Genomic DNA, 13,996 nt, shown 5'->3' with positions numbered 1-13,996 from the left:
GCCTGAACAAAAGCCATGATTTCTCACTGGACTTTCTTTCTGGTTTCAGTTGGAAATAGGCACATGTTGATTATTGTTACTCAAGGCACTATATATAGCCTTCCAGATTCGTCCTGATTTGAGGTTCTTGTACAGGGAGCAAATCACACGAACTTATAATTAAAAAGCTCCATTCACACCTGTTCACACAACTGTATAAATGAGAAATGGGGAAAATTAACAGTTAAGGTTGTTTGCCCACGGTCCTCATTTGCACCTCTGCTAATAATAATAGCAACATTTAACCGGCACTAGCTGTACCATTAACATGGTGTAAGTTCTATATGTTCAATATATAAATTAATTTCCTTTACACTCTAGTGCAACAGCTACTTCTCCCATCCTTCTGGAAGTTTTTGAAATGAAATCTCATAAGAGTTTAATCAGCTGTCCCAGAGTTACACAGTTAAGGACAGCATTAATGTTGTTACAGTATTATGTCTCACTTTTTAAAGCTATGATCCTTTGTTCCTCTATAAAGACTGAAGCTTTTAACTTATCACAGTTACTACAGGTAGTGATAATTGATGTGTTCAGGATCATAATCATCTTAAATTTTAAATTTGTTCTATTTATAAGGATGGAAAGAAATCTTTTTTTAACGACAGCCTTTTAAAGAATTAAGTCTTACTTGACTTAACAAATACATCTTACTTGTAAAATAACTACAAATAAAGTCCAATTAATGACTTATGAGTCACTGACCCATGATTTCCAAATTAGGATTACTTTCCCATTAGAGCAACACAATGAGAAAAACACCGAGGAAGCCATTGTTGGTTTATGGAGCACACAGTATTCACACTGTGCCCTGGCATCTATTTAGTTCAGGATGTCAACGCTGAATCGAGGGGAGTTTGAATGAGTGGTTGGTTTGTTTGTATGTATTCAAAGAGAACACAGCTAGAAGATCATAAATCTTCCTCATTTCTTAGTTGACTTGCCACAGGACCAGATTAGAGAGTTATTAATTTCTTAAGCACACTGTCACTCTTTTGCTGCCTAATTACCCTACAAACAAATGCAGAAGCTCCACAGAATATTCTTGAAAGAAATGCTGGCATAGCCTTCATTTTAAGTATGTTAACTCACTTATAAGCTGATCTCCTCTACTTCTTTAGAAATTAGAGGGCTAGGACAAGTGGATGCTCTCAGTCCAAAAAGACTTTATTATCTAAGTAAAGTAAAACATTTGATGTGACCATGATGGAAAGTACCTCAATTTACAGATGAAGAAACTGAGTTTTACGAGACCCAAATCAAATTGATTGTTCTTAACTTGAGATCACCCAACATTTCTCTAGAGCACATTGCTTCCCAATTGCTGAGTTGTTTTCCCTGATGACTCATTGATGAATAACTTTTTATCGTGAGTTCTCTATCCTGTTAGGTGTATTGAAGACTACAAGCTTGGAGTGGATGGACGGTCTTGCCAACTTGTCACAGAGACCTGCCCAGAGGGAGGTGACTGTGCAGAAAGCAGAGAGGTCCCCATGAACCAGACTCTCTTTGGAGAAATGTTCTTTGGTTACAACAACCAGTCCAAGGAAGTAGCCGCTGGACAGGTGCTAAAAGGAACATTCAGGTGAACTTCATATGCATAGAGCTGACTTTTCAGGAATGTTGATGTAGCTTCCTCTGTGAAGAGCCTTAGTCTCAGCATGAAGTTGTATATCTTTGACCAGGGTGAATATGATATACCTAAAAGAACAGATTGTGTTCTTGCCCATAATCCTGTTCAAGTCTAAACTCTTCATTCAAGAATCCAACCAGCATGTCAGGTGTATGGTAAAACCTTAAGTAAAATCTTACCTTCCAGATTTCACATTGAAGCCACACTAAAATGCTCAAGTTCCATTTCAACTCCAAATCTTAAGACCTGGCTGGCTTGTGAGTGAGTCTAGAGCAGCAGTCCTCAGAGTAAGCGCAAAGAATTCTTGGACATCGCTGGAGACCTCTTCGGGGTGTACTTAGGTCCTACCTATTGGAAAGCTAAATTTCTTTCATATACTTCAAGTAAAACAACAGGTTGTAATAAGTTGGATCCAGTTCTGAGAATCCATTTGTCTTCTATTAAGTCAGACATTTAAAAATATAAAATAATGCCATAGCCCTCTTTCCCATAAAACGGGTTGATACTGAATATGTGTACTGGTACTTTAATAGTAATTTTTGGATTTTCTCTTTTAATTTTTAAAGTTGTAAATACTGACATTGATGATCATAGTCAAGCAAATAGGGCATTTAATTATTTCGAAGATTATAAGGCACCCTGGGGGACAAACATTTTGAACCATTTATGTTGAAAATCTATGAGAGATTTTTCATTTGACCCTCTTACCTATTCTTCCTTGGGCTATTTGAATTTTCCTGGAGCCATTAAAATATACTTTCCATGAGATGATGATGATTATGACAATGGTGATGTCAGTATTCTACCATAAAACACAACTTCGTAGCAATCTAAGCCTATGCTTTTAGGAACAAATTGGAGGCAAATTTTCAAAGCAATTCTTGTATTCAGCTCCTATTTCTGTCATGGACAAGAGACTTTACAAATATTTTCCACTTTTATCAATGGAACTGGTTTTTCAGGGCAATAAGTGTGATAATCAGACTTGATCTTGTGATAGTCAGAGTCTTCTCTGTATTCTACAAATGTACCTGAGAGTGTTGATATAGAGGGAGAGGGAGTCAGAGGGGAAACCTGGGATAGAGAGAAACATTCTCTACCCTGTCACCTCTCATCTCTATTCCCCCTTTACCTCCCTTATTCATATGACTAACTCATGTCATGTGTACCAAAGTGAGGAATGCCTTTTAAACCAGAAAGACTTTATACTGTGTGTTGGAATATGAACTGCATGCTGAGTATTACCATAGACACTCAGAAAATGAAGGTCTGCTCTGCTTTTAGACAAAACAACTTTGCTCGTGGTTTAGACCAGCAACTGCCGGATGGTCTTGTGGTTGCCACTGTCCCCTTGGAGAATCAGTGTCTAGAGGAAATCTCAGAGCCCACCCCTGACCCTGACTTCTTGACTGGTAAGTGTGCCTTCCCTTATGCAGTCAAACCAAGGCAGATGTCCATAGTTTCTTAACATCATGGTACTCACTTGACCATACTCATTTTTGTTTCTTAGTCAGTCATTTCATTAAAACATGATAAATGCTCACTTATAAAGTCAAACATTAATAGGATTAATTATCAGTAAAATTGTTAACATTCTCATCCCACTCCTGACACCATTCTGTTACGATAAATCTTTCTGCCAAAAGCTGCCCTAGCCCCATTGCCACATTTGTGCTTAATTTGTGCCCAGGTTAGGGCCCCAATTAATGCACAGAGAGACTTGTATTAGGTACAATGCTGCTTGGCCAATGACTAGGATTTCTCGTCTTTTAGCTCAGTCTTAATTATCATAAATATATATTTTATAAGACTTATCTTATCGGACGCCTTATTGGCATCCCTCCTTGCTGGTGGATCACATTGCGCTGCTGGAGGAATAGCGGAGGGGAAAAGGGACACTTCCTGTTTTTCCTTTCTTAAATCTGAGTCTCCTTGCTATGTCATTTCCTGTCTGGTTCACCATTTCTTTACTACATTTCCCAGAATCCTCTTTGACTCCTAGTCCTGTCTGACTTGCTGTCTCATTGGCCAAACAGTATTTTATTCAATAATCAATCAGATAAATATACACAGAAGTACATTCCCCATCATTTCTTAACATCATGGTACTCACTTGACCATGCTCATTTTTGTTTCTAAGTCAGTCATTTGATTAAAACATGATAAATGATCACTTATAAAATCAAACATTAATAGGATTAATTATCAGTAAAATTGTCAACATTCTCACACAATTACTATAAAATGGCTGTGATAACATTTTTTTCTTGGTAAATTTTATAGAAATTCTCCAGTGGGGGTAGGAATGCCATAACGGATGCACATGCATTCATAGATTTTGGTTGGGTTAGAGGTATGTAGGTCATGGAGGCAGAGAGAAGATGGAGTGCACCTATTCCCTAAATGTGCATGGATAATATGGTTGTGTTCCCTGCAGAGAACTTCTAGAGCAGTGAGATAAGACAGAAACCTACTGAGTTTTGTTATCCAGTGACTCTGTGTTTGAATCCAGCTCTTTTTCTTGAAGGCCTCTTGATCCCTTGTCATGTGAAGGGGAAAATAAATCATGCCTCCCCTCTTCAGTTTCATGTTTCCTTCTCTTGACCTATATGGGACAGAGATGTAGCTTCATGAGCAGAAGCAGGCCCCAAAGGGTAGGCTGTTTCTCCCCAGGATTTTGGATAGATCCTCTTTGAGCTGAGAAGGGGCTTCAGGTGCTGCATTAACTCTAGAAATATGTAACTTGGGATTTGGCATCACTTACTAGAACAACATGCTTATCCCTCAACCTTATTCATTCTGTCTTCCTTATTCTATACTTTCTGCCTCCTTTCTTCCGTTTTTTGATGAATGGCTGAGCATAAGCCTTTAGCAGATACCAGGGATTAGAAGTGGTTCTTCCTAAAGCAACGAAGCATAGTAATTATTAGCATGGGCTCTGGAGCCCGGCAGCTGGGATCTGCTCATTACTGGCCTAAGTTCCGAACAAGCTACTTAACTTCTCTGTGCTTCAGTTTCTTTTGCCTTTAAAAATGTGCTTTATAACACTGTCTTCCTCATATCACTTCTTGATATGAGAGCCTAATGCCAATGAAAGTGATTCCTAACACATTGTAGCATTTGTGTTTGTTAACTAAATAAATGAACCAGTGAAAAGTACTGTTCAGCCAGCATGTACAACCTGTGGCTGCATATGGTGGTAAGTGTAGCCCAGCACAAAGTGTTAAACTCATTTAAAATACTATTCCATTTCTTGAGTATGAGCTTTGTAGATGATGACATTGTTTCTCAATAATATCATGTCTCAATATCAAAAAGGTAGCCATGCCTCCTGTGTGTCTTCTTTATGGTAGGAAAGGAAGCAACATAAAATAATAACAAAAAGTAGATGTATTCTAGGCCTTCGAGGAATCTCTTCAAAATAAAAAAAATATCAGTTGCCTGTGGAAGACCTTCTACACACACACACATACACACACACACACACACACACTCACACTTAACATACAGCCTCAGGAGTGCTTCCTAAAACACATAGGTCTCTAGTATCACTTCCATATTGTTTTATGAAAAATACTTCTCTCTTCCTCTCCATCCCACTCACACCCTGTGTGTGTGTGTGTGTGTGTGTGTGTGTGTGTGTGTGTGTGTACATGTACCAGTTTGGGGTCTAGCACCTACAAACAAGGCTAGTTCCATGCTACTAATGAGCTGCTTGTTTAGAGACCCACCAGCCCCCTCTTCCATCCCCCTACCCTGGCCCCTTTTATGGTTTTCTTTTGGAAGGGAAGATTGCCCTGCAATTATCAGGCTAGGAGGATGCTGAGCAGCCTGGGAGGGTGCCAGCAGCCTCAGGAGTGAGGGGGATGGAGCTGAGACAGCAGAAGCACCTATACTTAACTCCACATCTCTGAGATAAGGAAAAGCTTCAAATCACATTCTTAGCCACAACAGAGTTATATTTATTCCTGTGTTCCTGGGACCCTCTTTGTGTGACTTAAAGTTATTTACCCCTGTGTTCCTGGATCTCTCTGTGTGATTTAAAGTTAAAAATGACAAGTTGCAGTATTCCTGATCTCTGTGGCTCCCAGGCAAAGTGAATGCTTCCTGACCTGGAGGGTTTTTTAAAAGCTGGATAGCTTTTAAACTATTTTTGTTATGCAGAGCTAGTTAGTGCAAGGGCATGTCTTTCTGTGATATAAGCAAAGAGTAAGTTCCTTCCCTTGTGCTTTCAACCCAGAATAACTAGAAAGATTGCAAAAGAGATGACTGACCAAATGCCTTCCATATTCTCCAGCTAGTTCTGGCAACACTTTAGTGATAACTTTCCATGCAGTGCCACAGTGGATCTTGCATCCTGTCACGCTCAGGGTTGTTATGGGTCATAATCCTCACAAACCTACAAGCTTGGAGGGTTTTAGAGCTAAAGTGATCTTCAGAATCGTCTGTCTCAGCATTCCTACGCATGTTTTTTTGCTTCTTTTTTCATGAAAAATCCATGTTCTGTTCATAAACTGGTTCTGATTTCAAATATATTCAGGAAAACTGCATGTGGCATCCTCCTTTCAGTAATTCACACCACCTTAGTATTAGAAAGCCTGCAGGCGAGAAATCCCTTTCACTTTATTTAACCCAGCAATTCCCAATCCTATTTAACTAGAGAATCCTTTGCACACAGACCATCTGGCAGAATTATTAAATAACATACTGGAAATACTGATTTATAAATCTTCATTGGCTTCTTCAGAATAACAATTAAACTCCAAGCTTCCCAGGTCATTCTATTGTTACAGGTTGCATGGAAATTAAAGAAGACCAGCCAAATGAAAACAGGTAACAGCTATTTATTCTGGGCTGGCGATAGCAGAGAACATAGCAGCTATCATGTGCATTTTGGCACAGTCTCAATGGTAGAGAGGAAAGTAGGAAATCTTCATGATGAGAAAGGGGAAGGTCACAGGTATGATCGACAGCTCTTGACATGGAGATACTGTAGGTAAGCTAACCAGGACCTATGCCATTGGCTAGGGGGATGTATTAGATGCTCTATCATTAATAAGATCCTGGGTGTTTAGATGCAATTAGGGCTAATCATCAGTCTTCTGGGGCAGTGTGCTGGAGAGGGTCTGGCTTTCCACACACTGACTGGCTTTGTGTTGGCTTCCTGAATGGGTTAGTAGAGGCAACAGGATGGGATAGTTTTCCAAGCAGTTGCTATAGATTTGGAATAGAGTTCTGCTTCTGGATTGTTCTGTCTTCTGTCTATTTGTATATTCTTTCATCCCCCCAACATTCCTCCACCTTTCTCTTCTAGTCCCTTCTCTCTCCTTCCCTTCTCTTTTCCAATTATACACAGGCATGTTCAGTAGGTTAAAAATATAAAATAAAAAACAATATCTATTCTCAAGAAAAAAATAGCAGAGACCATTTTGTTTGGGAACAAACAATTTTGTTTGTTTGAGAGAAAACCTATTTGGTGTAAATGTGTTCCAAAACGATAATAAAATAAACCTGACTGCATGTCAAGGACACACTGAGAAAGAAACATGACAAAGAAACATGACTCAGCTAGAAATTATGTACTTTATCCTTCCTTTGTAACTAAGGGAAGAATTATCTGTGAGTAGGTATAAGCAGACACTTCCCAAGCATTACCAGTTATGTAATCACTTCCCTGATTGCAATGGCACCTGAGCATAGCCACTGGAATTGTGTGTGGCTGGTAAATAACCAAGTCTATGGAACTTATCCTGGGGAAGAGATGGGATACCATCCTGCCTATCTGCAAACATCCATGGCTGTTGCTTATTCTTAAATTCTCCCTGTTGTTCTGGAATTAAGTTTATAAAGTCACAACAATGTAACAGCTAAGAAATGTCATGGATGGAGGGGGCAGGGGATAATGGGATAATGTCACAGGAACATGCATGCACATGCTGCCTTATTTTCCCCCAAAGGGTTTTATGCTCAGAATTTTACTCTGCTCTCAGCATCTACCTGTGTAAAAGTTGGGATAAATGCCCTCAGCCCCACTTTTCACATGCGAATACAGAAACACCTACATTGCTTGCCTGGTCATTTGCACAGCCACTTGAAATCACAGATTTGAAAAGGAAATCAAAACATATTTCATCCAGGCCTCTGATTTTGCAGATTAAACATCGAGGAAACAAAATTTCCCATATCCATGTAACCAGAGAGAGGTTACTTGGGTCGTGAGAAGGAAAAATGACAGACATTAAAGTGATTTTCATTCTGGAATTTTCAATTTTAGCAACACTAGCTTTGAAGCCCAGGTTGCCTGGTTTCTTGTCTACTTTTTTCCTACTAAGACACAGTTCAATTAAAAGGATCTACACCACCCCCCATGTGTTGAAGATCTTTGCTTATTAGACTTGGTGTGTTTGTATAAATAGGCATTTTCAGATAGCAACAGAATGGATGACACTGTATTGGAATGACTCTGCACTGCACATGTGTTTTCTGTGCTAAAGAATTGTACCTTTACGATAATGAATTCTTACACTGACTAAGTTTGAATTTCATCTGTGTGCCTTTGAAATCAATGTAAAGGTTAAAGGTCAAAGTATGTAGTCCTATGACATCATCACAAATCTTGACTCAGCTAGAAATGATGTTCTTTATCTTTCCTTTGTAACTATGGAAGAATTATCTGTAAGTAGGTATAGCACAGACACTTCCCAAGCATTACCAGTTATGTAACCACTTTCCTGCCTGAGAAGATGAAAATTCAATTGAAAACACCAAAGGCCTTCTCTTCCTTACATGAAACTTCTCTTTGATTACCTGAGATAAAATTTAAGCAATAGCTCCACTAAGCAACTTTTCTTGACCTTTCTTCTTTTTACCTTACCAATAATTACTCCCATATGATTCACACAGAAATGGAAATTCGGTAATTACTCACCTAATTTGATCAGAGTTGACAAGCAGCTAATTAATCCTGCCCACTCTTCATTCAGTTTAGGTATTAAGTTAGTTGATTTAGTTTTGAAGAAGCAAAAGCCAAAAGGGCTGAAGAATTGACTGGGTATGTCTGTTTCATTGCCATATTTGTACACCCACAGTCTATGCATTTATATATACTTTATTATGTACTTGTGTTTGTATACATATATACATGTGCATAAGTGCACATATACAATTCTGTGACATATGTATGTATATAATGCTAGACACAGAAATGGAGCTAATTTTTTTTTAACAAACTTGGGAAGTCTTTATTTCCTATGGCCTAATTATTTTGTTTCTGTAGCAATATATATTTATAGAGTTGGCTGGGATTCCAATCGGGGAACTCTTTCTGCTCTTGATAAAGAGCAGGCCATTTATATGTGTGAAGGCTCTAAAGAGGTATGTTTTGAGAGGACCTTGGGCAACAGACTCAGCTTCTCAGAGCCTGGATTTCCTCATAGGTAAAGGTGCAACGTAAATGCATATCCCATTGCCTGACACATACGTGGTACTCGATATTTGGCTGTCACTACCCTTTGATAACTTGGTTACCTGACAGTGCCCCTTCTGGTAAAGGAGAAATAGGCATTATCAGCCTCAGAATAATTAAAGTGTAAATACCAAATATAAATCAGTTAAATGAGACAGGAAAATCAATGTTACAGATACGTGAGCTGAGTCAATTACTGCAAATATTAAAGAGACTAAAAATCAGGCATTCCAGTAAGTGTAGATTCTAATATAAATTTATTTTGTTAGATATTATAATAGATGAGCAAGGATCCTTGTTTTGGATTTAGGCACATCTGGGACCCCTCTCTGTCTCATCTAGTCTCTTGGGGATTTTGTATAAATACCCAGGGTCCTAGTATCTTCATTTGGCAGGTGCAGATGATAACACCTATAGCAAAAGGATCAAATGGCTTAACATATGCAAAGTGCTTAGCAAAATGCCCAGCAGAGAGCAAGAGTTCAATAGACAATGGTTGATACGACTACACTTCTAGAGAGTCTCTTCATCAAAGAGCACTTCATAATTTCCTCACCAATACATTCTTACCTTAATTGAACTGGGTCATGCTTTTTAACTTAGGACTTGTGAGTCAGCCTCACACACTGACCTTTTGTCTCCTCTGTCCCCAGGGATGGTGAACTTCAGTGAAGTATCTGGATATCCCGTGCTTCAGCACTGGAAAGTTCGGTCTGTGATGTACCACATCAAACTCAACCAAGCAGCAGTCTCTCAGGGTGAGCAACCACTACGGCAAACTCTCCCTCCGCCTTCCCCTGGGTCTGGGAATTCTTTTCCAAAGGGATCATTCAGCTCAGAATTGCAGAAGCAGCCTTCCACACAGCCTCTGCATGAGACATACAATCAATGAACTCAGAGTCACTCTTGGGGCAAATGAATAGAATGAAATTCTTTTCTAGGCACAGATTAAATTGTAAGGTGTATCTTATGTTATAGAAGGCAAGGCTGGAACCAATGAAGATATCAGTTTTTCTCCCTGGGGTTATCCAGTGTGATCAAAGTATTTTGTTAAAGTAAGCTTTTAATAAATTGTCAGAAAAAAATTTGAAAGGACAAAAACATGGTTAAAAGATTTCAAATAGGATGACCCAAAGAAAATGGAGTAGAGGTGCGGAGAAAGAAAAAAAAAGAAGGGAACAATGTTTCTGAAACATGAAGTGTAATAGAGAGCAACACTAAGTCTTTACTATACGTAGTAGTGTATATTATAGAGAAAGTATAATTATATGTAGAAATATAATTAGGGTCTTAGTGGCAGCAAAAGGAAGGTGGAGTCTCAGAGTCAATAGAAGGAAGACAATTGGCCATAAAGAATTATGATGAAAAGTAAAGCCTAACTCAAAAAGAACTGCTTCATGAATTGTAAAAGATCAGATATCTAGAACTTTCTTTTTTTGAAGATTTTTATTTATTTATTATTTATACAACATTCTGTTTCCATGTATATCTGCACACCAGAAGAGGGCACCAGTTCTCATAACGGATGGTTGTGAACCACCATGTGGTTCTTGGGAATTGAACTCAGGACCCCTGGAAGAGCAGTCAGTGCTCTTAACCTCTGAGCCATCTCTCCAGCCCTAGAACATTCTTATTAGACATGGCATTACTGTAACCTACTTAGAACATTTCCATGGGGTCCAGTAGATCTCAAACCTTTTATTTTTTCCTTCATTTGACAGACTTCTTGGGGACAAAAGGGATTGGAATGAGAACTATAATGAAGGAAACCACAAGAGCAGATTATGTAGAAAATGAAGTCACTCTTTACTCTCAGAAAACATGGCAATAGAAACACTACTCCAGCCATACACTCAATTTGCCCTAGAGCACCTGTTGGGCACTACAGGGGTAATCACTCAGATGTTCACTTTGCTAGGACCTAGCAAAGTGACAGTGTTGTCCCAAGTGATGTGGACCTTGATACTTAAAGTCTCACGGCTGGGTTAGACTTCACCTTGCCCCAAGAGGACACAGATGTTTAGAAAGGAGGGCTGAGTAGAGCTGGCCAAATAGTCTTAGAATTGGAAAGTTTAGTGTAGGCCATCTTCTCCCATGAGTCTTAAAGAAGGACAGAAACCGAGAAGAGATTTGGCTTGGATGAAGAGTAAGGAAGCATTCGGGGTCCTTCCACTCTTCATTCTCCCTGTTCCTTTACCTTTTGTTTTTTTCTAAAATAAAATGTAAGCTTTGTTTCTATGACCTTTCTTACCTCTTTTCTTCCATTATCTTTCCATTACTCATTTCTTGGTCAACATGTTTTGCAAATATTTTTGGTTCCTGTATTCCTTAGTTTCCTCATTGTTATGACAAAACACCTGCCATGATTAACTTAAGGAAGGAAGGATTTATTTTGTCTCATTCCCATGTTAGAGAAAGCAAGGTGGCAGGATTAGGAAGCAGAGAGAAACGAATGTTGGTGTTGAACTTGCTTTCCTTATGTGTTCTGCTCAGCACCCCAGCCCAGTGAATAGTGCCACCCAGAATTAGGGTGTGTCTTCCCACCTTGTCTCAGTTCATTATTCAATTTCTGTGATAAAACACCACGACCAAAAGCAACTCCAGGAGGAAAGAAAGAGTTTATTTAATCTTACACATCCCCATTAACAGTCTATCACTGAAGGAAGTTGAAAAAGGAACTCCAGGGAGGAACTGAAGCAGAAGCCATGAAGGAATGTTACTTACTAGCTTGCTCCTTGATGACTTTCTCATACTGTTTCCTTATAAAACTCAAGCCCACCTGCCTAGGCTTGACATCACCCACAGTGGAGTAGGTCATCCCAAATCAATCATTAATCAGGAAAATTCCCAATAGATTTGCCTTAGGCAAATCTTGTGGATCCATTTGCTCAATTAACATTCTTTTTTCTTCAGTATATCTAGGTTTGTGTCAAGTTGACAAAAACCAACCAGGACACACCTCAACTAATCTAATCTAGAAACTTCTTCACAGACATTCTCTGAAGTTCATTACCTAGATGACTCCAGATACTGTCAAGCTGACAATCAGTATTAGCCATCATAGTCTCTACCCACAAAACATTTTTTTATTCTATGACCCCATACTTCACATACACTCACGTTCGAATAACACTTGCACCATAAAACAATACTTCATTTTATGATGTGAAATATTTCTTGCTAGTATTTATATTTCTATTTTAGACAATGCTATTCTCTTTCTATTTTTAAGATGCTATTAATTAAACTGACTAAATTGATTTAATGTCATGAACTGCAGTTTTAGGGGACACAAAACCATTTACTTACTGGTTGCAGAAGTCAGGATTTGTGCTCCTCTGCTTAACTTGCATGAAATTAACAGCACAACCAACATACTTTATTTCAGTTAAATAGAAATCCATGATATTCCTAGCCAGCTCTCAAACATCATTGGAGGTCACAAGGTCACATTTGGGGCCAGGTTGCCTAGGAATCCATGTACCTAACTGGTGAGTTCCCATCCTTATTTATTCTTGGGTGATGTTCTCTCGTAGCCTTCAGCAATGCTCTCCACTCCTTGGATGGAGCTACATCTCGTGCAGATTTTGTGGCCTTGTTGGATCAGTTTGGTAACCATTACATCCAGGAAGCTGTCTATGGCTTTGAGGAATCCTGTTCTATATGGTACCCAAACAAACAAGTCCAAAGGCGACTGTGGCTGGAGTATGAAGATATCAGTAAAGGTGAGTGGCTTGTTCCATGGCAAATTCTACACCTGTGCAAGTACTGTCTGCCCACCAGAAATCTGTATAGCCAAATGTAAATGATTAATTCTGATTTCCCCCAATTCTGTGTGCTTATCTATAAAATTTCTAAGGTCAGCTTGCTAGAATAATATCTGGACATTAGAAAATGCAGGATGGGACCACAACTGTATGTTCATTGTGGTAGTTACTATAGAGAGTCCACTAAAAGTTGACAGCCACCATCCATTCTGTTGCTATGAAATAGGAGGGAAGGAGGAGAATGTTCCAGTCCATTTACCCACAGCAACATCAACATACTGCCTCTTAACCCTTCACAGGAATGACATAGTAAGTCCCTTTTCATTCCATCTTGTGTGGGAACTCGAAGAATTGACTCTATTTCATTTTAACTTAAGATAAGAGAGTTTTAACCTGCCATTGTTCCTTCAAGGTCAAACTATGGAATGTCTGGCCCAAGATATAAATGCAACAGGATTCTTGGCATAGGATGTGGTCAATGCATGTCCTACCCGAGTAACCAAATACTTAACTCAGGATATAATTACTTCATGTTTTGGCTATTGAGAAGGAAAGTATGCTTGCTTGTTCTTTGTATCTTGTTAAAGAATTCTTTTGCCTTCTCCCATCTTTTGATGGGGATATAAAAAGACTGTGCATGATAAACACAAGTAGTTCAGTATTCTAGATGACCCCCAGACACTATCTCTTGTCTCCTCTCTATTCCTTTTCTCAATCCACATGCCCTCTCTCAGGTATGGACTAGACTAGTTGGCTGGACCCAACTGAAGCCCCCCAAAAGCAGGCAATGGAAAATGTCCCTCAGTGTGTGGCAATGATAATCTTGCACTATATTTAGTTTTTTTCATATCCCCTAATGAGTTGTGTTTTGAAGAACTGTCTTAAGTTGGGTGACATACTTAAAAATAAATCCTTGTCCCCACTATCTGAACAGCAAGGCACTAACCAGTCTAAGTAAGTATAATATCTTGAAAACTTTAAAATCTTCTGAAGTAACTTTGTTGTATAGTAGTGGTGCAGTCCTAAGTATTTATAATCATATCAAGACTGATTTAGCATTGCCATTCTCGGACTTCCTCCTGAGCCAATCTG

At 38.9% G+C, this 13,996-nt stretch overlaps 1 protein-coding gene across 2 annotated transcripts in view; it reads left to right on the top strand.

Moving 5' to 3' along the window:
- Window positions 1-13,996, top strand: part of Astn1 (astrotactin 1) — a 310,253-nt gene that overhangs the window by 230,118 nt on the left and 66,139 nt on the right. For both annotated transcript variants that reach the window (XM_027417274.2, XM_035445652.1), the window contains exons 13-16: window positions 1,430-1,624; window positions 2,957-3,084; window positions 9,791-9,895; window positions 12,674-12,862. In XM_027417274.2, the coding sequence (XP_027273075.1) occupies window positions 1,430-1,624; window positions 2,957-3,084; window positions 9,791-9,895; window positions 12,674-12,862 (617 nt within the window). The remainder of the gene's footprint in view (window positions 1-1,429; window positions 1,625-2,956; window positions 3,085-9,790; window positions 9,896-12,673; window positions 12,863-13,996) is intronic.

This window comes from Cricetulus griseus, chromosome 5 (genome assembly GCF_003668045.3).
Source record: "Cricetulus griseus strain 17A/GY chromosome 5, alternate assembly CriGri-PICRH-1.0, whole genome shotgun sequence".
NCBI lineage: Eukaryota > Metazoa > Chordata > Mammalia > Rodentia > Cricetidae > Cricetulus > Cricetulus griseus.
The sequence above is the reverse complement of the archived record's forward strand: the minus strand, read 5'-3'. Positions and strand labels throughout refer to the sequence as shown.